General features: G+C 38.5%; 2 protein-coding genes across 3 annotated transcripts; one reads left to right on the forward strand and one right to left on the reverse strand.

The window, feature by feature from the left end:
* Positions 1 to 244: 244 nt before the first annotated feature.
* On the reverse strand, positions 245 to 6,667 carry LOC137612368 (ceramide synthase 2-like). The gene is made up of 11 exons (XM_068340863.1): positions 6,533 to 6,667; positions 5,660 to 5,830; positions 4,918 to 5,035; positions 4,133 to 4,251; positions 3,946 to 4,003; positions 3,800 to 3,850; positions 2,872 to 2,964; positions 2,535 to 2,663; positions 1,348 to 1,457; positions 1,103 to 1,256; positions 245 to 970 (listed from the first exon to the last, which is right to left on the reverse strand). The coding sequence occupies exons 2-11, from the start codon at positions 5,824 to 5,826 to the stop codon at positions 770 to 772; spliced, it is 1,200 nt and encodes a 399-aa protein (XP_068196964.1). The 5' UTR covers positions 5,827 to 5,830; positions 6,533 to 6,667; the 3' UTR covers positions 245 to 769.
* A 4,431-nt stretch (positions 6,668 to 11,098) lies between these two features.
* LOC137611852 (kinesin-associated protein 3-like) lies at positions 11,099 to 20,407 on the forward strand. Of its 2 annotated transcripts, none has more exons than XM_068339981.1 (20): positions 11,099 to 11,236; positions 12,015 to 12,146; positions 12,367 to 12,524; positions 13,134 to 13,198; positions 13,500 to 13,641; positions 14,233 to 14,332; positions 14,434 to 14,558; positions 14,674 to 14,772; positions 15,077 to 15,255; positions 15,387 to 15,549; positions 15,843 to 15,943; positions 16,038 to 16,149; positions 16,310 to 16,422; positions 16,512 to 16,677; positions 16,795 to 16,920; positions 17,207 to 17,305; positions 17,857 to 17,942; positions 18,060 to 18,216; positions 18,516 to 18,600; positions 18,847 to 20,407. In XM_068339981.1, the coding sequence occupies exons 1-20, from the start codon at positions 11,208 to 11,210 to the stop codon at positions 18,947 to 18,949; spliced, it is 2,340 nt and encodes a 779-aa protein (XP_068196082.1). In that variant the 5' UTR covers positions 11,099 to 11,207; the 3' UTR covers positions 18,950 to 20,407. The 2 variants fall into 2 exon arrangements, with proteins under 2 accessions (XP_068196082.1, XP_068196083.1); XM_068339982.1 differs by having other exon boundaries at positions 13,137 to 13,198.
* The last annotated feature ends 210 nt before the right edge of the window (positions 20,408 to 20,617 follow it).

A 20,617-nucleotide genomic window follows, 5' to 3' on the forward strand; every position in this document is an offset into this window, starting at 1 on the left:
AACTATTCATAATGATGACTCCAGTATTAGTTAGACTGTTGTGGCTTGCAATGTGGATATGCGCATAACATGAAAACTTATTCTACCTCTTTTGCTTTGTGTAAAACAAATAAACAAAAATAAAAGTTTTTTAAAAAGTAATGCCTTTGCAATAGTCATCAAAAACAGTTAAAATATAATTAAAAATAAATTTCAAAAGATATCAACAGTAAAATTATTAATTTATTTAAAATCTTCTACATGTTGACCAAAGTTATTATTTCATAATATCACAAAAACATGACAGTCTATAAAGAATGTTCATCAACTACTTGGTTTATATCTACAGTTCATATAAATACATGTTCTCCAGGAACTTAATGACAAGTACTACAGTATAAACATTCTTCATTGTGGGCTACAAAGGAAAAAAAATTATACAGGAACTGGACACTAATGATGCCCTGATTGAACTTCACAATGACAGTGACACACACACTGACATGCCTATGCATTATTGTGTTACTGGGTTACTATGACTACTGGACAACAGATTGTAAAGAGAAGCTCCTTGGAAACAGCCAAATGGCCAGGAGGATGAGGCACTGGCCCTATAAATCAGGGCCCCATCTGTGGTTTGAATGCATAGTAGTTTAAAGGAATTAGATTTAAGTAACTGAAAGTATTTTCTGCTATATGTGTGCATTAGATCGACTAATGATTCAGCTAATTGCGTACAGTGTTTAAAATGTAAGACTGTAAAACTTTATATAAAAATTTAATCAAGACTTTACTGAGCTTTGCGCATTCTGCCTGATACAGACGTCCTGTGGTTGGTCAAGTTATTTACAACACAGTTGTTGGTCAGCATCGACAGTTTGGAGTTCAGGGTGTCTTTACTTTTCTCCCAACAACACTCCCCTTCTTGATCCACACTTTTGTCTTCGTCTTCAGTGTCACTCTCTTCATCACTGCGATCATCCTTTTCAAGCTGGAGGCAGAAGCAGATTCACATAGCACATTAACACATATTATAAATAGAACATTGGATAATAAACTTAAATTATGAGCTATGCAAAGATTACACTCTATGCTTAATTAAAATTTTGGCAGTGATTCTAACCTTGCCCCTCATGAACTTATAGACCATACGCAAGATTAAGATAGCCCAGAAGATGTGAAGAGCTTGCAGCACCAGCAGCAGGATGTTGAAAAAGTAGTAGGCAAAAAAGGGATCAAACTTCTCCATGGACAGCACCAAAGTGGTATGGATGATTCTGAAAACAGTGAAATGGTTTAGCTAATGTTTAAGGGCTATCTGAAAAATTAACAAAAAAACAACAACAAACCTGTCAAGAGGAAACTTACTTGCTGGGAAAAATCACCAGCCGCGTCACAAGGAAGACCACAGAAAAAGCTATAAACAGGTTGCTGCATGTTCTCCTCCAGCCACTGCCGTAGTTGAGCATCTTGGCGAGCTGCAAGAACACCAACAAGTAAAACTTACCAAAATAAGCTGAGCACAGGGATAAAGTTAATAGATCTACAGGTAAATATGTCCACAACAAATATAAATAAACAAAGGACTGCATTTATCCACACAACCACTGCTCCTCATATGACCTATGAAGACTTCCAATGTGATAACTCACTCAGTCCAAAAAACAAAATTCTTGAAGAAATTTCTCAAGTTAAATCCTTTGTTTTTTTCATTTAAAACAAGATGATACCGACGACTACTGCTACTGTAGCCGACAACATTGATGGTTGCTGTTCTCGCTTTGGGAAGGCTACACAGACACACAAATTGTCTTCTTTGATTACATGAAAGCTGCATTACCTACAAATTGAAAAAATTAAGTCTACGTGACACAGTTAAAAATGCACTTTATTATTAATTCTTTTATGTCATTTGTTTTTGAGTATTTTACTTTTCATTTAATGATGTTGAGTAAATTTTACTTTAATGTTATTCTTATTTACTTTTACATTTCCCATGAAAATTGCCTTCTACATAATTGGTGGCTTCTGTACCTCCTGTTTCCATAGATGGAGGGGTATAGTGTGTTATTTTTGCATGTTTAGGATCAGATGAGCTGAAGGATGAAGTGAGAAGACTAAATGAATGTTGTCTCCTGTAGGTATCTTTTTGTTTTTGAATGTTAGAATTCATTTTCATATTTTCTATTTTTGTCCACCAGACTTCACTGTTTGACCTGTTACTTATTATTTCTCACCTTTTTGAGGTTTTTTGCCTTGAATCAAACATTTTCCACCTAATTTGCATTGACTCCTTTGGGTAAATTGTGCACCATGTTAAGATATATGTTATGATACAGTTTTATATTGTATTTACACTGTATGCATTTGATGATTAGTGTGAGCCTCTACACAAGGAAGCATTGGATTGATGAGGAAGCATAGAAGAAGGAAGTGAGGAGACTAAATGACTAAATACTGGAGACCTGTTCATGGGTCGTCTTCTTTCCTGCCCATCCACACCTATTACATCTACACTATCCTTTTTTCACAAGTTATGTGAGATTAAATCGCACCTCAAGCAGGATGTCAGAAAAGTCGTGAAGCAGCATCACCAAGGTGCCGATGCGAATGTAGTTGGCACAGTAAGAGAAGCTAAGCAGGAAGATGGTGGCCAAATGGTGGATGACCTGTTCTTTAAAATCCTGGCAAAGCAAAAAATAGATTTGTTCAGTGAAAAACAATGACCTTGGTTGGTCAACACTATAAAAATTCTTGCTCTTACTGTCACTTATTAACCATGTGTTGAGTTAATAATCTCGTTAAAACAGAAGGACACACCATGAAGTACAGGAGCACAAATACGATTTAATTTGTTTCCTCTAAAGCCCAGATTGTTGAAGGACGACTCACCTTCCTCTTGATGTCCACAGTGATCCTGAGGAGCAAGGAGACATAAAAGCCCAACTCCAGCATGTAGTACCAGTAATGGGCTCTCTCCATCGGCTGTGGATTAAACATCATTTAGAAGCCAAAAGTGATTTGAAAACATAAGGATAAGTGATGGTGGCAGAAACGTGGAGACATATCAGCTAACGCTGATTAACAACAGTGGAACTGCAAATATAAAAAATGTAAATGAGGAACAGTATATTGTAGGTGTATAATATGCAAAGTTGGCCGTACACCAGAGGCGTGCTGGGACCACATCAAAATGACAGGAGGGAAACGGATGCTGCTGCCTTTCTCTTCATGGCCCCTAATTTATTGTTTATTTAGATTTATTTATTCACTGGGTGAGAATTCCCTTCTAAATCTCTGAAATTCAGTATTGTTTGTTTTATGTTTCATTAAATGGATAATATATCAAATGTATCAGGTTTGTTTTATATCAATCCTCTTAAAAACACATTGAATTGGCTTTTTTTCCAAATGAATTTCACTCAAGCTTTAAAAACTAGTCATGTGTAATTAAATTACACCTGGATCCAAATTCACATTAACCATACCAAACACATTATAATGAGAATCCATCAAGTAGATTTTGTGTTATTTACAAAAATGGAAAATTCTTCAAAGATATTAAAAGATAAAACAAAATTAGAGTATTTCTTCTTCCACCCAGGTTCATAACACTCAAGTATAGTTTAGTCAAATCTTGGTAACAACCAAAACAACAATCACTGTTCAAAACACTGAAATAATCAATACATTCACTTACAGCAAGGCTTCCCTAATAGAGAACAGTTTTGAAGTAGAACTGTATACAATGATGCAACAGGATACAATGATTATTCATAATAACCAGAATATGTAGAGTAAGTTGTTGTTTTTTTCTCACCTGCTTCGGATATTGCTCCCAACATTCTCTGCGGTCCCAAAACCAAGGTCTCTGGATAGAGAAATACAAACAAGCTGCATCATTAACTTGAACATTTAATGAATCATCTCACATTTACTGACAAATGAACATTTTTGTGAACTTACGTCTATCAAACACGCCAGTCCAGCCATGAAGGATGTTAGATAGAAAAAGAACCTCCAACTACAAGATAAAACACACAATATCAGAAACTGGAAATACTTTATTGAAGTAAAATATCAGACAAAATTATGGAATAATCCATCAGTACCTGAAGGGGAATGACAGAGTAGGAAAAAAAAAAGCACTTACGCAGCCTCACTAAACTTCTTGGTTTGACAGGGCCTGTCTTGGTTCCTGCGACGTCTGAACCAGATCTCAATTTGCCGCTGGGTTTTGCCGCACAGTGACATCAAACTAACTATGTCAGTCTGTAACAAAAATGACCAGAAAGAAATCAGATACAGGGAGAATAATGAGGATAATTCAACCACAGATAGCAAGCTTAAAGGAGGAACTAATGTCAGAGAAGAGACAATGGACAGAGGCAGATATTCATTCTAGCTGAACATCTTAAATTCCATGTCCACTGAACGAACACGGGTGTCCCCCACCCAAAGCATTGTTATAATAAAATACAAAAGTTTAAGATGGATAAGTGCATTGAATTTAAGGTGTAATGTTTATTATCATCTGCAGGTTTTCAAAGAAGTGGTCTTTGGGGATATAATAAATTCTCTAATCCAGATTCTATCTGAAACAATGTTAATAATTTTCTAGAAGCATGTCCAGTGTCAACTATAGGACAGTCCTAAGCCCAGATAAATGCAGAGGGCTGCAGCAGGAAGTGCATCCAGCATTCAAAACTTAGCCAAAACAAATATAAGCATTCATCTAAATGGAAAAAAGATGACATGCTGTGGTGTGTCAGGACAACAAAACAAGCCAAAAGAAAGTCTGACTGACAGCAGGAAGTAAATGCATAAAAGGAACCACTGAGACTTTATTTTGTCCAAAAAATTCATTGTATCTCAGTAAACTAAAATCTGCTCCAGATCAAGCTGAACTGCATGAATGCTGGGACCTTTCACACCAACCTGCGTTGGTTGTCTGCTCTTCTGGGTGTAAAACAACTCCAACTTTTGGGATGGGACTGGACTGACTTGCAATCTATTCTTTACCCCTAAACATCTGCCCATGGGTGGGGCAAGAGACCTGGAGGCAGAGAAGACAAAAGACACCTTAAACAAAGAATAACACCATTGAGTGACAGACACTGTATTATTTTACAGTTTTTATTTATATGAGTAACAAAGTATTTAAAAGCCAGTCAAAGAAAAATACTTAACAACTGCGATAAATTAAGTCAAAACTGTATGTATAGAAAACACGTGGTACAGAAGACGACAAACCAGTGTGTATAGGACAATGACCTTGTACGTGGGCATGTAGTATTACAGTGTTTGTTTAAGATAAAAACACCATTAACATAACAGTGGGAAAAAAAGTCTGGACACCAAAGAGGAATTCAAATGTTAAACAAGCATATTAAAAAAAAGAGTAAGCAGCTTTTTAAAACATATACGTATGAACCATTAAGATAGCCATATTCTTAATACTAATTTGTGACAACAGAGAAAAAACCCCCAGAATAAAGCAGCAGACAATAGCAGAATAATATGAAATGTTAACTATTGTTAATTCTATGTACAGTATGATAAAACGGTGACAGTGTTTCTTAAACAGGAAATATTTCAGATATCCACAGAGATAATGACTATTATTTCACTATCACATCAGCTGCACCTTTACAGAACAAAGAGGGTGAGTGTGTTTTACCTCTCAAATACATAGCGCAAGACCACAAAGCCCAGTCCGAGAGGCAGAGCGATGAGGAGGTCCTGAGGCAGTGGCCGTTCAGAGTCTGCCAGCTGCTCCATGTCTCTCCAGGTCACACCGGGAGGAAGCCAGAGGTCCTCTCTCCATACGTCAGGCAGCAAATCCATTTCACTGTGGAAAAGACGCAAAAAGATAGCAGTGAGGATGATGGAAGGTGGAGCAGAGGATTTCACACATGGTAATGGAGCCTCAGCTCTGGGAGACAAGTAGAGAACACATTCAAGTGAGCAGCAGTGTGAGTGAGACCTCAGAGGCCTCCTTTGTTTATTTGTGAGTTTGTGTGTGTGTGTGTGTGTGTGTGTGTGTGTGTGTGTGTGTGTGTGTGTGTGTGTGTGCGTGCGTGTGTGTGTGTGTGTGTGTGTGTGTGTGTGTGTGTGTGTGTGTGTGTGTGTGTGTGCGTGTGTGTGAGAAAAAAAAAAAAGGGAGTCAGAGTGAGTGTGTTAATACCATTGTTAGCAGCAGTGGTACTCATGAGAAATAAATAGAGTAATAATACTAAAGTGGTATTTCGTCATCACAAAAGCAATAGACCAGTGAGGTGTAATATTTACACGTTTCTCAAACTAGCAATAAAAAATAAAAAAAAATAAAAAGAGGTAATCATTAATATTTAACAGAAAAGGTATACACTATAAATTAATTTTAACATTCAATAATAATATTAATTAGTTTATTACCAACAGGTTAATTTCTAAGGCATACCGTATGTTTCTTATACTTTACAACCTGTCGGTTCTTGTACTATGGCAAAGATTTTGTCCATTGAGTTGCAGACCCATGTATAAAGAGTTCATCTGTTGAACGGAAACTTACCTGGTGTTGGGTCTGTGGTGATGTCGAATCGATCCCGGGGCCGATCGAATCCAATCCAACTAATCTTCGACTTTTTCCCGTCTGATCTGACCGGTGATGTGCATCTGTTCAACCGCACCTCAGCGAATTGACGGAGGTGAGTCGTCACTGTTTTGGTGTCAAGTTACACACAAGAGAAACAACCTCGGGAGGAAACTTTCAAAATAAGACTCGGTTCAACCGGTCGTCGCAACGGCTTTCGGGAATACAGCGCGGAATAGGCTCAACATTTACGTGTGCTTTTATTATGAAAGCTTCCGGAAGCTCCATCTTTTTTCATGCTGATGTGACTTGATGGTTGAGCGGATCATGAAGCACCTGGGGCGTCGCCGGCCCCGTAATCCATTAACAGAGCAAGGTTAACAAAGGAACCTCCGGGTTATTGTTGGCTATCACATGTTTACAGTGCCTTTTAAATTCTCTAAATCCGTACTGTTACTATAAACCGACCTTACGACTATATACCATTAAATGGTTTTAACAAACTATATACAGTAAACAGCTTTTGCTGATGTGAAGCCAAAATAATAAGAGCTTGTAATTCCCATGGGACTTGGTAGGATGAACATTCTATTAAAATGAGTCTTATATTGCAAACGCAATTAAAAAATACCTGGAAGTTTTGCTATGAAGATCTTGGTTTGGAAGCTTTTAAATTAAATGAAAATTTCAAAAGTATCCAGGTGATTAAACCAGCGTATGTTAGGTTTCAAATACAATGCAAAATGTGCAATTTAGCAGAGCTTTACAATAACATAATCAACGAAGACCAGTTTAGATGAATGAAACAGGTTGAATTTTCTTTGCATTGAGAGTTCTTTTTCAAATAGCTGTTGCAGTCTCAAATCAACTCCCTGTATTGCAGCGTTCATAAGAGAGATGTGATCTCAACTTTTTTCTATCAAAGTCTAAATTTAGTTGATACATATGATAGCCCAGCTAGACCTCTGGTGTGACATGAAGAGGACATTTTCACTTCATGTGCTCAGGAATATTACAGAACCTGTGGCTTTTGCTTGTGAGGAATGGACAAGATTCCTCACAAGCATTAGCAGAAGCTGGTATCTGAATATGCACTGCATTAGCAGCAGGCCATAGTAGAAAAGGGGTGCTCTAATAAAATTGCATACTGATGTTCAGGAGGTTGAATCATTTTGAGACTGCATGAGACAGTAAATAGCTTATTCCCAGGAGTCTACACCTGGGATCCACTGTCAAAGAACAAAGGGCAGAAATACCTCAAAAAGCACTGATCTAACTGTGTAGCAAGAGATTCAAACAGGTTCAATTCTGTATTGATGCACTGGCAAAGAGCAGATGAATAATACATTTTGTTAGTAAATGTACAATAACATACAATGGGGACTGAAAATTTGTATGAGTATTACTACCATGTCCTGAACAAATTATTTTACTTATGGTCTAGTGATGATAGTACTCTAATATTAAATTACAGACCCAATACAATACAATACAAACACAAATCCATTCTTATGCAAATACTTACAACAACCCACTCACACACACACACACACACGTAAACATTTTCAGCTGATAATGTCATGAATGGAGATAAGCAGGCTAATAACAGACTACTCTATGCAGATGAGCCACTCTCTTTTTGGTCATTGTCATCAATCAGGCCAGCAGCGGTGTTAGATTTCATACACATGCAGGGTTATTATTCACATGTGGATATGTAAATTGTGAGATAATTTACATGTATGGACAGTGTTTAACTGTGGTTTGTACTGAATAAATGCCTGTGTGCATTCCGGAGGGTATTTACATACTGCACACACCTGCTTCACCCATGAACTGAGGCAGACGTCACTGATGTATTGTTTCTGCACCTGCAATATAGTAAAGTTAAACAAATGAGCTGCGCTTGTCCTACATATATGTAATATATGTATGAGTTGTACTACTCTGGCCTGAACTAATCATTTTACTTATGATCTCGTGGCGATAGAATGCTAAATTAAAATACTTGAAATATATTTGAGTGATTCATTACTTGACTCATTACTTGGGTCACAATCCTCACATTTACATGTACCATTTATCTTGTGTCCTGGTTGAGCCTGGGGTCATATTTTTCTGTGTTCCAGCCTTTCATATCTGTGTGTGTGTGTGTGTGTGTGCGTGCGTGTTTGTGTGTGTGTGTGTGTGTGTGTGTGTGTATGTGTGTGTGTGTGTGTGTGACTGTTGTCTTTGTTTTTTTTTATCAATGAATAAATTGTGAGAACCCACTGAAGCAGGACATTTCCTGTGAGTTCACAGACTAATGAGGTGGGGGTGTCGCCCTGTGCTTCCATCTGTCTGTTGGAGTCACATTCCAGGCTACTACCCACCTTTGCTAGTCTTCTGACCTGGATCGTACTGCTGGATCCACACCAGGTTTTGTCTTTGCCTTGTCTACTGATTGATTTACAGGTGAGGCAGCCAATCTCCAGAGCTCACAGCTCCTCATTTTCCTTCACTCTATTAATCATCCTGGATTTTTAAGCTACATCTAGCCTGAGAGTCTCTATGTTTCTATGTTTCTTTTATTGCTGTATTAAGTACCAACCCTGTTTTTTGATCAAGTTTTTCCCTGAAGATTTTTTAACACCTCTGCTTTGCTTGCCAATCTGTTGTCAACTGTGTGTGTTGAGCCATGCGAGTCTTTCCAAGTCACTTGTACTACTGAATTTTTTTCTCTGCCCACTTGTGTACCGATCTCTGATCTATGTTTATAATCCTGAATTTTTCGCCTCAGCCCTGACTGTTCGTTTGCTTTGCAAAGCCCTGCCTGATTGTGCAGTGAACCTTTTCGTCAAACCTGTTGTATTACATTTAAATATCACATCTACCATTCTGTTCCTGAGTCTACTCCTGTGTCCGCAATCCTTCCCGGCCTCACTGGTTCCTGATAGTTTGAATCTGACAAACTACAGAGTATTGTTTTGATCCAATTACCAAAGTCTGGCTTTGCATTGTATTTGCGTAATTTATCACAAATCCCCTGGCCTGACTAATTTATTCTTTAAAAACATATTTTGGGGAGTGAGAGGTATTTTCCAACATAAAAGTACTAACAAGTTTAAAATGTGAATGTGAAGTTGCATTCATCAAAGTGAATGCAACTCATCCTGAGGTAAACAAGAATGGATTTGCATTTATTTTGTATGTAATCATGCCACATGGAAAATTTGCCTCCTGTTTGGTATGACCACAGCATAATCCTCCATTGTTGCTTAGCAAGAATTCAGGGAAATGTTTACAAATTATTCTGCTGTCAAACATTCAGACTTTCAAAAAATACATGCAGAATAATAATTACAGAATATTAATGAATAATCAAAAATATATTGTACTCAATGCATGTATTTACACTCTTATTACCTCTGGAACCATTTTGGCTTTAAAGAAACTTCTGTGGGTTCCATCTCTTCAGGTAGATCCAGACAGGTTTGAAGAATATGGGCTCTGTTGGGGCCATACCATCACTATCAGTACAACTGGTAAAAAATAAATCTGAAGGACACTGGCCGGATGTTTTTTTTAATCATGAAAAAATAAGCAATTCTTTTTTAGGTTAATGGTAGCGCTATGAGCCTAAATTCCGAACAGTTGAACATTCGTATTCAACACAAACAGACACAAGGAAGGCAGCCGGACCGGACCGGACAGGTCTTATTCTTATTCTTCCAATACAAACCCAAATCCATACTAACGCTTTTACTTATAACAACCCACTCACACAAACAACTGCACACACAAACACACACACACACAAACACACACACACACACACACACACACACACACACACACACACACACACACACACACACACACACACACACACACACACACACACACACACACACACATTATTGTTATTATTGTTATTGTTATTATTATTATTATTGTTATTTTTATTTTATTTTTATTCTATATCTTGTTCTTGTCCTTTTCTTATTCTTACTCTCAAATTTCAACTTTTGTACACTCAGGAACCGGATAAGATAGAAAGACGAGGGAGAAGGCCAGTGTGAATAAGACCATAGATCAAAGCTAGAGCTTTGATCTATGGCCTGAGATATTTTCTATCCTGAGATATTTTTGCGCATATTTCAGGAACCGGATAAGACAGAAAGACGTAACAAAAGGCTTTCTATTCAGGGAGGCAAGGGTATGAAAATTAGATCACAACCTTGACCTTGATAAACTAGGTCAAGGTCACATTTTCACTTTTATACCTTTTTAGGTACACATCTCTGAAACCTCATGACAAATAGAATGCACCAGCTACATGTTGGGTCATGTGTCTTTTATTAAATGGACAAGGTAAAATTTTTGAATTCAGGGGTGTCGCGGGATGTTGCAGCCTCTGACTGCGTTGTTCTTTCTCTTATTCTTAATGTAAAGTTCATCACTCGGTATACACTCCACCGTGATAGATGGCGGTAATGCGCCTCAACATTCAATCGCGCTTCGCCATTGAACAAGAAGAAGAAGCAGCAGCGGAAGAAGGAAGAAGAGGAAGAAGGAAGAAGGAAGGAAGAAGCAGCAAGAAGCACTGAGAGTCCTTATAGTTAGGAAGATATTTATTAAAGACGATTAAGCTGACACGTTTGCCTCCAGGAAGATGCAGGATGATGCTCGTTCCCTCAAAAGGTAAGACGAAGCCAAGGCGGCAGTGACGTCACGTCAGTGGATCATGAATGAGGACATTCGCTGCTAGCGCGACGCGTCGGCGTGATAACAATATACATACAGGTCAATAAAACACGATATATACACATATCATGTAGATACATTTCATCTACAAAGGAGAAACCTTTCTATGCATACACGTATTTTTTGAAACCATCCGAATGCTGCAGAGTGTAAATCATTTGATCAACTATTGTTCATATATTAACTATTAAATCATATTTTTTGTAGTTGTATAATATTTGCCTAAACTTGAACATCAGTATCCACAAGAACTTACAAATCCATAACATATATTCACTTATTTAGGTATTATTATATTATAATAAATAACATTAGAATTACACAGTGAACTGTTAATTATTGTGAACACTGTGATTGTCAGAGGAAACAGAGGAGCTGGAGCTGGTTTGTATTGACACAGTTTATAGTAGGAGCTGAGTGACCGTAGATGAAACTATCCAGATAATAGATAAGAAATATGCGTGAATTAAACGTGTTTAATGCCTAACTTAATGCTGATGGCGGTTAAAGACTGCATAGTATTAAATGGATTACTTCAGTTGTTGCATTAATCAACATATTGTTTCCTCGTGTAGTCAGGCATGTCAGTCTAGTACATGTAAACTATTTCCCTAATTTACAATTTATTAAGGGCTGCATTAATTTATGATAATGTGTGGACTCTTGAAGATGATTTTTTTTCTTTCTTTCTTCATATATTCTTCCTCACTTAAAGGAAAGTGACTCTTAGCAGTTTAGATGTCCATCCCACAGAAAAAGCCCTTGTGGTCCACTATGGGGTGGAGGCGTTGATATCGGGCGACAACAGAGATCATATTCTGGTCGACCGCAGGGATGCACAGAAGATGTGAGTTTACTCAGCTGTCATTCTTAACGCCATTGCATTACTTGTTCTTTGTCTACTTGAAAAGAGTCATTCAAGTGTCTTAATTTATACAACCATTTGTGCATTGCATTTCTTTTTGAATCCGATTACTGATTAAGGGCTCCATGACATCCCCATTGGGTTACTCATTGAGATTTATCAGTCATCTTACTGATCGATCGTCCTCTCTTTCTTCCTCCAGTGTACGAGTGAAAAGTCTCTCTCCTAGTACAGATGTGGAAGCTTTGGCCAAAAAAGTGTTGGAGGAGTGTAATCTCATCCCTGCTTCCCGTTTGCCTGAGGTGGAGCACCTCCTCTACTACTTGCAGAACAGAAAATTATCACCAGTGGAAGGCAAAGGTGAGTTGTGTTACAATTATTGCACTGCTAATTTGGATTCTAAATGTGTCAAAATGTTCACCAAAATTTGAACATACAATACCTATCCTCATATAGTCTGAAATTAAGTTTGTGTCGGTGAAAAAAAATTATGACTCAGCAGCTCATCTATTAAATGAGAGTGCAGCTACATCACAGCGCGGGGAATGGCTTTAAATGACTTTAAGCTCTAGAGTGGATAATCTAAAAACATACCTAACCCTAACCCTAGTCAATTTATTACATTTTATGCATCAAACCTTAGTTGTAGGCTCAATAAAACATTTTTCTTCTGATTAAATTTTGTCGTTCATTCCAGGTTTTCCTGTTTGCTGATTGAAATAGAAACTATTTGAATGCTACATTAATTGTTCTAAACACTGACATGTCAATGTGGGTAGGCTGTAAGAATTAAACCTCATATCATAAAACACATAAAAATATGTTGGGATCCATATATAACATGTTGCTTGCTTAATAATAAGGTCAGTGCATATATATGCAGCGACTGATAAAACCCTAAACTGCACAATCAGAGCCTCATGTTTTGGAGAAACTGTAATCCTAAACTATTACTTGTTTTTGTGTCAGCAGTGGAGAAGAAAGAGAAGAGAAGTGTGAGACCCAGAGATCTGACACCCTTTGATGGAATGGAGGTAACAGCGTAACGCACCGTTCTTTCCTGTGTCATTGCCTTTTCAGTTTAACCTCATTTCTCAATGTGTTGCATCCTACATCTCTTCTGTACATGTACTGATCATCCTTCAGCATGCCAACAACTCCATATTTAAGACCTGTAACATGTGGTGATTTAGTATTTCTCATTATTTACAGTATATTTAATTTTCCAACAACTTGAGGAGTAAAGCCTCAAAATGTCAAACTGAGGTTCATTTGGACCGTGTGTCTCGTTATTAGTGTGTACCCTTCTGAGGAAGTTTTTGTATGTGTGTGTAGTTAAATGAGAAGGCCAGCATCATCAAAGTGGATGAGTACGTCGAGCTGCTCTATGAAGGCATCCCAGAGGCCATCAGAGGCGCCGCTCTCATCCTGCAGCTCGCCCGCAACCCCGACAACCTTGAGGAGCTGCTACACAATGGTATGCATCACTTCTACCTGCTCATCCTGATATTTTGCAATGTAGCTCATATGCATTTACCTCCATTTACATGCTCATATAAACATATTAATGAAGATAAGATGGAGTTTTTTTCTGCTCTAATTTTTCTGTGTAGCAAACACTCGGTGTAGATGAACAGTTTATAGAAGTCATTCATGTTACAAACCAGTAGTGTCACCAGCAATGCATTCATTTAGTGAATACATCATGAAATCTCTCTTGTAACCTTGTTCAATCTGAATTGATGCCTAACTCTTCCTCTTCCTCTTGGCTGGTGCCACTTTTGTTTAACATTTGCATCCGTACAAAGGTAGTAGGTTCCTAATTAAATTGTTTCAAATGCACAGCCCAGGTTTATGATTGGCCACTTTTATGATCATGCTGATAGAAAAAAAAATTTCAAGAATGAAGTTTGAAATACTACAAGGAAAAAAGATTAAATTAAACAAGAAAAAGTTCCTAATAATAGGAATAGAGCAGAAGTGACACCTGCTCTGCGCTCCGCTTGGCACCAGGAGGAAGGTGAAGGGTCGTGAGCTCACATTAAAACAAGTTTGTCTCCGCGTGTAGAAACAGCTCTGGGTGCTCTGGCCAGGGTGTTGAGGGAAGACTGGAAACAGAGTGTAGACCTGGCTACCATCATCATTTACATCTTCTTCTGTTTCTCCAGGTAGCACACACACACACACACACACACACACATAGCAGCACACATCCCTTTAGTAACGGTGACTGTTCTACTCCACTCATCCATCTTGTTCTCTCCTCCAGTTTCTCCCAGTTCCATGCTGTGGTGATTCACTATAAAATAGGTTTGTTGTGTTTGAATGTGGTGGAACATGAGTTGAAGAGACATGATGTGTGGTGTGAGGACCTGCGCAAGAAAAGCAAAGCTTATATCCTTTTAACGCATTTGCTTCTCATGTTTGAGCTGCAGGATGTTACCTGACTTACTTCCTGGTTTTTGTACAATATGACAACATGAATTCCTTGACAGTTTCTTTTGTGTACGCGAGTCAGCGCCGGAGGATAGCTCACTGAGAAGAGACCACGACAAGGCGATGAGAAAGTACCAGAGCCTTCTGCCTAAACAGGAACTGCTGGTCCGAGGTCTGCTCATCTGTCACTCCTCTGTAACCCTAGCAACATTCTTACATTGGATACAACTACATTTTTGTTGATGCATCATCTTTACAGTTTAAGATCAGAATGTGGATTTCAAAATTATTGTACATTAAAACTTTCCAATCATATATATACTATTTATACTCTTAGTCTTAACTCATAAATTCATGAAATAGAGGTTGTATTTCTGAATTAGTATTTCTGAGATTTGACATTTTGATTGCCAGTAAAGAATGTTTAGAGTAATGGTTTCTACTTCCTTGTAATTTATCCTCTTTCTCTTTTGCAGTGTCTCTATACCTACTTTTGAGTCTTGCTGAAGACACAAGAACAGAGCTGAAGATGAGGAATAAAAACATTGTCGGTCTGCTGGTCAAAGTTCTTGACAGGGACAACGAGGAGCTGCTGATCCTGGTCGTCTCATTCCTCAAGAAGCTCTCCATTTTCCTGGAGAACAAGAATGACATGGTGGGTGGAACAGGCGGGTGCAGGAGGTACACTGGAAGAAACTTCAGTGTTTATTATGTGTTATTTTCACTGAGACTGAAAGAAATTGATTGAGTTTCAGCACCATTTGTTTGGGTCTTTCTGATTTTCAGGCTGAGGTGGATGTTATACCACGACTGGCACGTTTTGTTCCCTGTGACAATGAAGACCTGTTGAACCTGACTCTGCGTCTGCTGCTCAACCTCTCCTTTGACTCCGGACTCCGAGCCAAGATGGTTGAAGTTGGATTATTACCAAAACTGACCGCCTTGTTGGGTAATAGTATACACTGCCATGTAGCAAACAAAAGTGTCTACAATGCTTGTAGAACACATTAGACTCGGTTGACAGTGTTGCAGCTATGTGATGGAAGAACTGCTGCTATAAAGTTAATAAAGTTTTGCTTTACTGATGGAGACAAGTGTCTGTTGGCTAATCCTTCATATAGTTTCAGGCTGAACAACCACTTAATGGATATTGAAATACTTTCAGGATTTATTATTTCACTGTAATGATCCACTGAGTTTTCCTCCAGCGTCAAACTAAAGAAAACTTTTTGTGTCAAGTAGGCGATGATAACAATCGTCAGGTCGCCATGCGTACTTTGTATCATATCAGCATCGACGACTGTTTCAAGGGCATGTTTGCTTACACTGACTGCATACCTCAGGTAAGAGCACTATCAACACACTTAAAATTCACTTCAACATGTACGCTGATGTAGGCGATTCTGAAGCTACAGGTAAAATTGTGCTTATGTTCAGCTCATGCAGATGCTGTATGAGCACGGCGGTGAGGCGGAGAGTGAAGCCGAGGTCATATCCATTGGCATCAACCTGGCTGCAAACAAAAAGAATGCACAACTCTTTTGTGAAGGTAAACTGAGCTGTTGGTTCATCCCCCTGTATACAGGTCTTACATTGTCAGCCGGTGGTGGTGGAGTTCAGTCTTGATTCAAGTTCTGGTTTATCTGGTTTAGAGTTTATCCGTGTGAGATTTGTCGTTAGCGTTAGCGTCTTTGTGCTTCTGTGTACAGGAAATGGGTTAAAGATGCTCATGAAGAAAGCTCTGAAGAACAAAAACTGCCTTCTGATGAAGATGATCAGAAACATCTCACAACATGATGGGCCAACCAAACCCCTCTTCATAGTGAGCTACAAAAACACACGTACCATCAGTAGCGTCACTGAGTGTTAGTTTCCCATGAAGTAAAGGATCTGCTCTCTATTGTCTGTCAGGACTATGTCGGTGACCTGGCAGGAGAGATCCGTGCAGATGAAGACGAGGCATGGGTTCTGGAGTGTCTGGGGACTCTGGCCAACTTCACCATCCCTGACCTTGATTGGGAGTTGGTGCTGAAGGAGTACAACCTGGTACCCTACCTCAAAGACAGGCTCAAGCCAGGTACTAATCGGATTAGCGAGTACACATCAACAGCAACAGGGGAATGTGGGTTTTTTTTTTACTGTACTTAATGTTCTAATTCACATTCACTGGTGAATGTTGCATGTGTATTCTTAGGCTCAGCAGAGGATGACCTCATCCTGGAAGTGGTGATAATGATTGGAACAGTTTCCACTGATGCCGCCTGCGCCGCCATGTTGGCTAAATCTGGCATTATTCCCGCTCTTATCGAGCTACTCAACGGTAAGTTGTAACTTTGAACTCGTTCAAGAATTTTTACAGCATGTAAATATTCACACACCATCCAGACCTTCAAATTTTAGATTTTGGTATGCTCTCATATAAAAGTGCTGAGAAACATTTGACACTTCTTTTATTTTTTTCTCCAAAACCTGAATTTAAATACTTTATTTAATGCAAGAAATATCTCTAAATATATTTTTTAAAGACCTAAAAAAAAAGAAAAAAACTGTACTGATTGAGGAATCAATTTAATAACATATCAACTTTTTCTGCCTGTTGAATGTAGCCCAGCAGGAGGATGATGAATTTGTGTGTCAGATTGTCTACGTCTTCTATCAGATGGTGTTTCACCAAGCCACACGAGACGTCATCATCAAAGACACCCGTATCCTTCCCCAAGTCAGGATGTCTGTTTTAAATTAAAAAAATGAATAAATATCTTTGTATGAATCACAGGTGTGAAAAATGAAAGTTTTCCATTATTTAATGTAACTCTTTCTCCCTTCTGCTGCAACTTTTTTTTAAACAGATAAACACAGGTGTAGGGATGGCAATCAACCTTTTGTCTAGTTTAGCATCACAGGCATGCACTTTCAAACATAAACACTTTTTTCAGATAGGGTTTACATTAACGTTATGAGATTATGGGCTACATTGAAGATTTCGATTTTTCAAACCGATTCAGCATCTCTCCTCATGTGGATACCTGACAGATGAGTGAATTTTTCTGTGTGTTTTTATTTCTTAGGAGAAATCTACAGAACTGTTTCTGGGAAGCTTTAGATATATTTTTTCATGAAAGAAACTAACCATATTTTCCTTCAGCTTGATGTAGAAATATCTGAATTTTTATATTTTTTGCTTTGAGGTGGGGCAAGAATGAAATGCCCTACATCATCACCTATGAAGAATTAGTTTCCTTAACCCTCTCTCTAGAGGCTCCTGCCTACCTGATAGATCTGATGCATGACAAGAATGTTGAGATCAGAAAAGTGTGTGACAACACCCTTGATATAGTTGCCGTAAGTGAAAAGCACACCGATGGAAACACACACACACACACAGCAACTACATCTGACGGAACACACCTTACCTGTAGGTTGTTACATTTTGTTTGACACTTGTTCTCTATTTTCCAGGAGTACGACGAGGAATGGGGCCGGAAGATTCAGTCAGAGAAGTTCCGTTACCATAACAACCAGTGGCTGGATATGATTGAAAGTCGTCAAGCCGATGATTCAGAACCATTTTTCTATGATAACGACAACAACAGGACTGATCTGTTCTATAGTGCAGGTAAACACGCATGCAAAGGCTGGCCCACGCATGAATTAGATTCACCACATGATTTGCTCAAGTAAATTTGTTGTATAGTTTTATTAATTTTATCCCCAGAAGTGAGATATCGGCTGTACGGCACTGCACGGCCATATCTGTCCAGCTGCTCCCTATTGAACAGAAACAAAAAGAGTAGCAAAAACTGAGCGTTTTACGTCACTGTGAGGAGACTCCAGTCCGTTTAATTGAGGAGGGAAACCACAGTAAAAGTGTGTGAGTGTGGTGTCTGGCTTTAATTCACTTATGTGTGTGTTTAGATGGAATCACACCGGCAGACGGTTCAGTCAGCTTGGATTTCTTCAGCGACTTGCCTCCTCAAAATGGAGACCTGCACCATGCAGGGTGAGTTGAATTCGGATGAATGTCTGCTGGTTCACAGCATATGTTTTCTGGGTCTGCAATAAGTCAGGGGACGTTTCACACTCTATAAAACATTCTTAGAGCTTCTATGTGTTCATCAAACCTTGTGTTGGTGTGGGTATGATGAGGTGCTGACTGGTTAGATTCTGAGACACTAACCCACCTCACATGAGACTGTCCCGTTCCCTGTCTCACCGGTCTGAGGTATTTTCACTCTCTCTTTCCCAGTGATGGCAGCGACGCCTTTGACCTGACCAGCTCATCACCTGGACGACCGGCTACTGCCTACGGCTTCAGACCCGACGAACAGCCCTTCTGTCCGTACCCATAGACGTACACATTTTTTTGCGAGCCGTTTTCAACGCAGCTAGCTGGCCCCGAACTGCCAACTCTTTTAGAACATTTTGATCACTTTCCTAGACCTAGAGAATATTGTGTGCAATAACAACAGAAACACCAAAAGAAGGAGTAGGCTCTCTTCTTTCATCAGAAAAAAGTTTGCTTCTTCCTTTTTCTTCTTCAACAAAATTGACGAAGGTTGTAATCAAATTGACGTCTGTAGACATCTCAATGCAGCCAGTGAGTTAAACCATTCAGGGCATTGTAGATCCATTATCCCTCTATATCCTGCAGGTCCACTATTACAAGATAATATTTTATGACAGCAATCTGTCATGACTGAAGGCATGTGGGTGTAACAGGAGTGACACACAACTCTTGGTCATTTTAAGCTTGTTATTCAAAGGTTACTTCATGTCAGTGCAGTCATCTTTTGTTACCAATTTGTTGCTGCTTCAGGCTCACTGAGAAACATTGAGGCTCATTCCTTCATTTCATTTTTGAACAGTTTGAGATCCGACGGTTAGGCTCATCTGAATCTATTTCAATATGCTGAACTACAAATGGACGTTACACATAGTCAACTTATTATAATGCACTGCAATGTATAAAGATTTTTTTTTTAATTTGTCAATGCTACTGCAAATCATGAACGTTGGCTGGTCTGAACCCGGGTGCAAGATATCTAAGCTGCAGAGCATAACATTTCAAGCTGATGAGTCCTTAAACGTTTATCTTGTCAAACTTCTTTTGTGCAATCCTACCATCGACCGATGGTATAAAGTTAAAAACAATCGGGTGTTGAAAATGTTACATTCGCATGCAGAAGACAAGCGATTCTGGTCGCCCTGTTTTCCGCAGTTAGTTCTAACTCCACCATTGTAGGAACAGGTCATGTTGGAGACACACCATTATCACTGAGAATGTTTTGTCAGCTGTGAAACTTGAGCCACAGGGACCGTAGATCGCCTTGTGTGTACTCCAGTAAATGTGGTTGGTATGATTTCATGTTTTTTCACTGTCATTGTTTACTGTATTTGTAGAAGGTCATTATAGGACATTAATACACTGACTAGAAGTGAGGGTTTCAACAAGGACTGTGACAAAAGCTCTCATCGAGTCAAAGATCTTCCCTTGAGCGTGACGCTTACTACTAAGTGATGGAGCATGTACTGTATAAATGCACCATGCTGTTATGTGAACACTATATAATATGTATTTTGAGGGCATCAATGGTTACATACTGTATAACTTATAGACATTTTTGCATAGAAAAATGTTGCTGCATGACTGTCTAGTTTATTTAACATAAGTTATTGTTTGTGTATTTTGTTTTATAACTGATTTTTTTGGCTACTTGGCGCTGTAAACACAGGTAAACATTCCACAACTAGGTGTGTTTTAATAAATATAAGTTACCACAGTTAAATTGTCATGACTTTAAAAATAAAATTACTGTGTACACAAATATTCTGGACATTGAATACTTTGGTTTATTGACAGCATTCTATATTAGTATGCTTATTAAATAGGACATTTCTAACAACTTCAGTTTAAAAGTAGATTATGAGTGTTCCTTTAATTAAACTGCACAAAAGTATTGAATATTTCATCTTAAATATTCAATGATAGCCATGAAAAAATTGGTATTTACAACCAG

This window comes from Antennarius striatus, chromosome 18 (assembly GCF_040054535.1).
Source record: "Antennarius striatus isolate MH-2024 chromosome 18, ASM4005453v1, whole genome shotgun sequence".
Taxonomy (NCBI): Eukaryota; Metazoa; Chordata; class Actinopteri; order Lophiiformes; family Antennariidae; genus Antennarius; species Antennarius striatus.

Excerpts from the sequence above, each read along its gene's own strand:
- LOC137612368 (XM_068340863.1), bottom strand. The coding sequence starts at position 5,826 with ATGGATTTGCTGCCTGACGTATGGAGAGAGGACCTCTGGCTTCCTCCC. Across the intron at positions 4,004-4,132 it reads AAGAAGTTTAGTGAGGCTGC|TTGGAGGTTCTTTTTCTATC; the intron begins GTAAGTGCTTTT and ends TTTATCTTGTAG. Across the intron at positions 2,965-3,799 it reads GGGAGCAATATCCGAAGCAG|CCGATGGAGAGAGCCCATTA; the intron begins GTGAGAAAAAAA and ends TTTAATCCACAG.
- LOC137611852 (XM_068339981.1), top strand. The coding sequence starts at position 11,208 with ATGCAGGATGATGCTCGTTCCCTCAAAAG. Across the intron at positions 14,773-15,076 it reads ACAGGAACTGCTGGTCCGAG|TGTCTCTATACCTACTTTTG; the intron begins GTCTGCTCATCT and ends TCTCTTTTGCAG. Across the intron at positions 17,943-18,059 it reads ACACCCTTGATATAGTTGCC|GAGTACGACGAGGAATGGGG; the intron begins GTAAGTGAAAAG and ends TCTATTTTCCAG.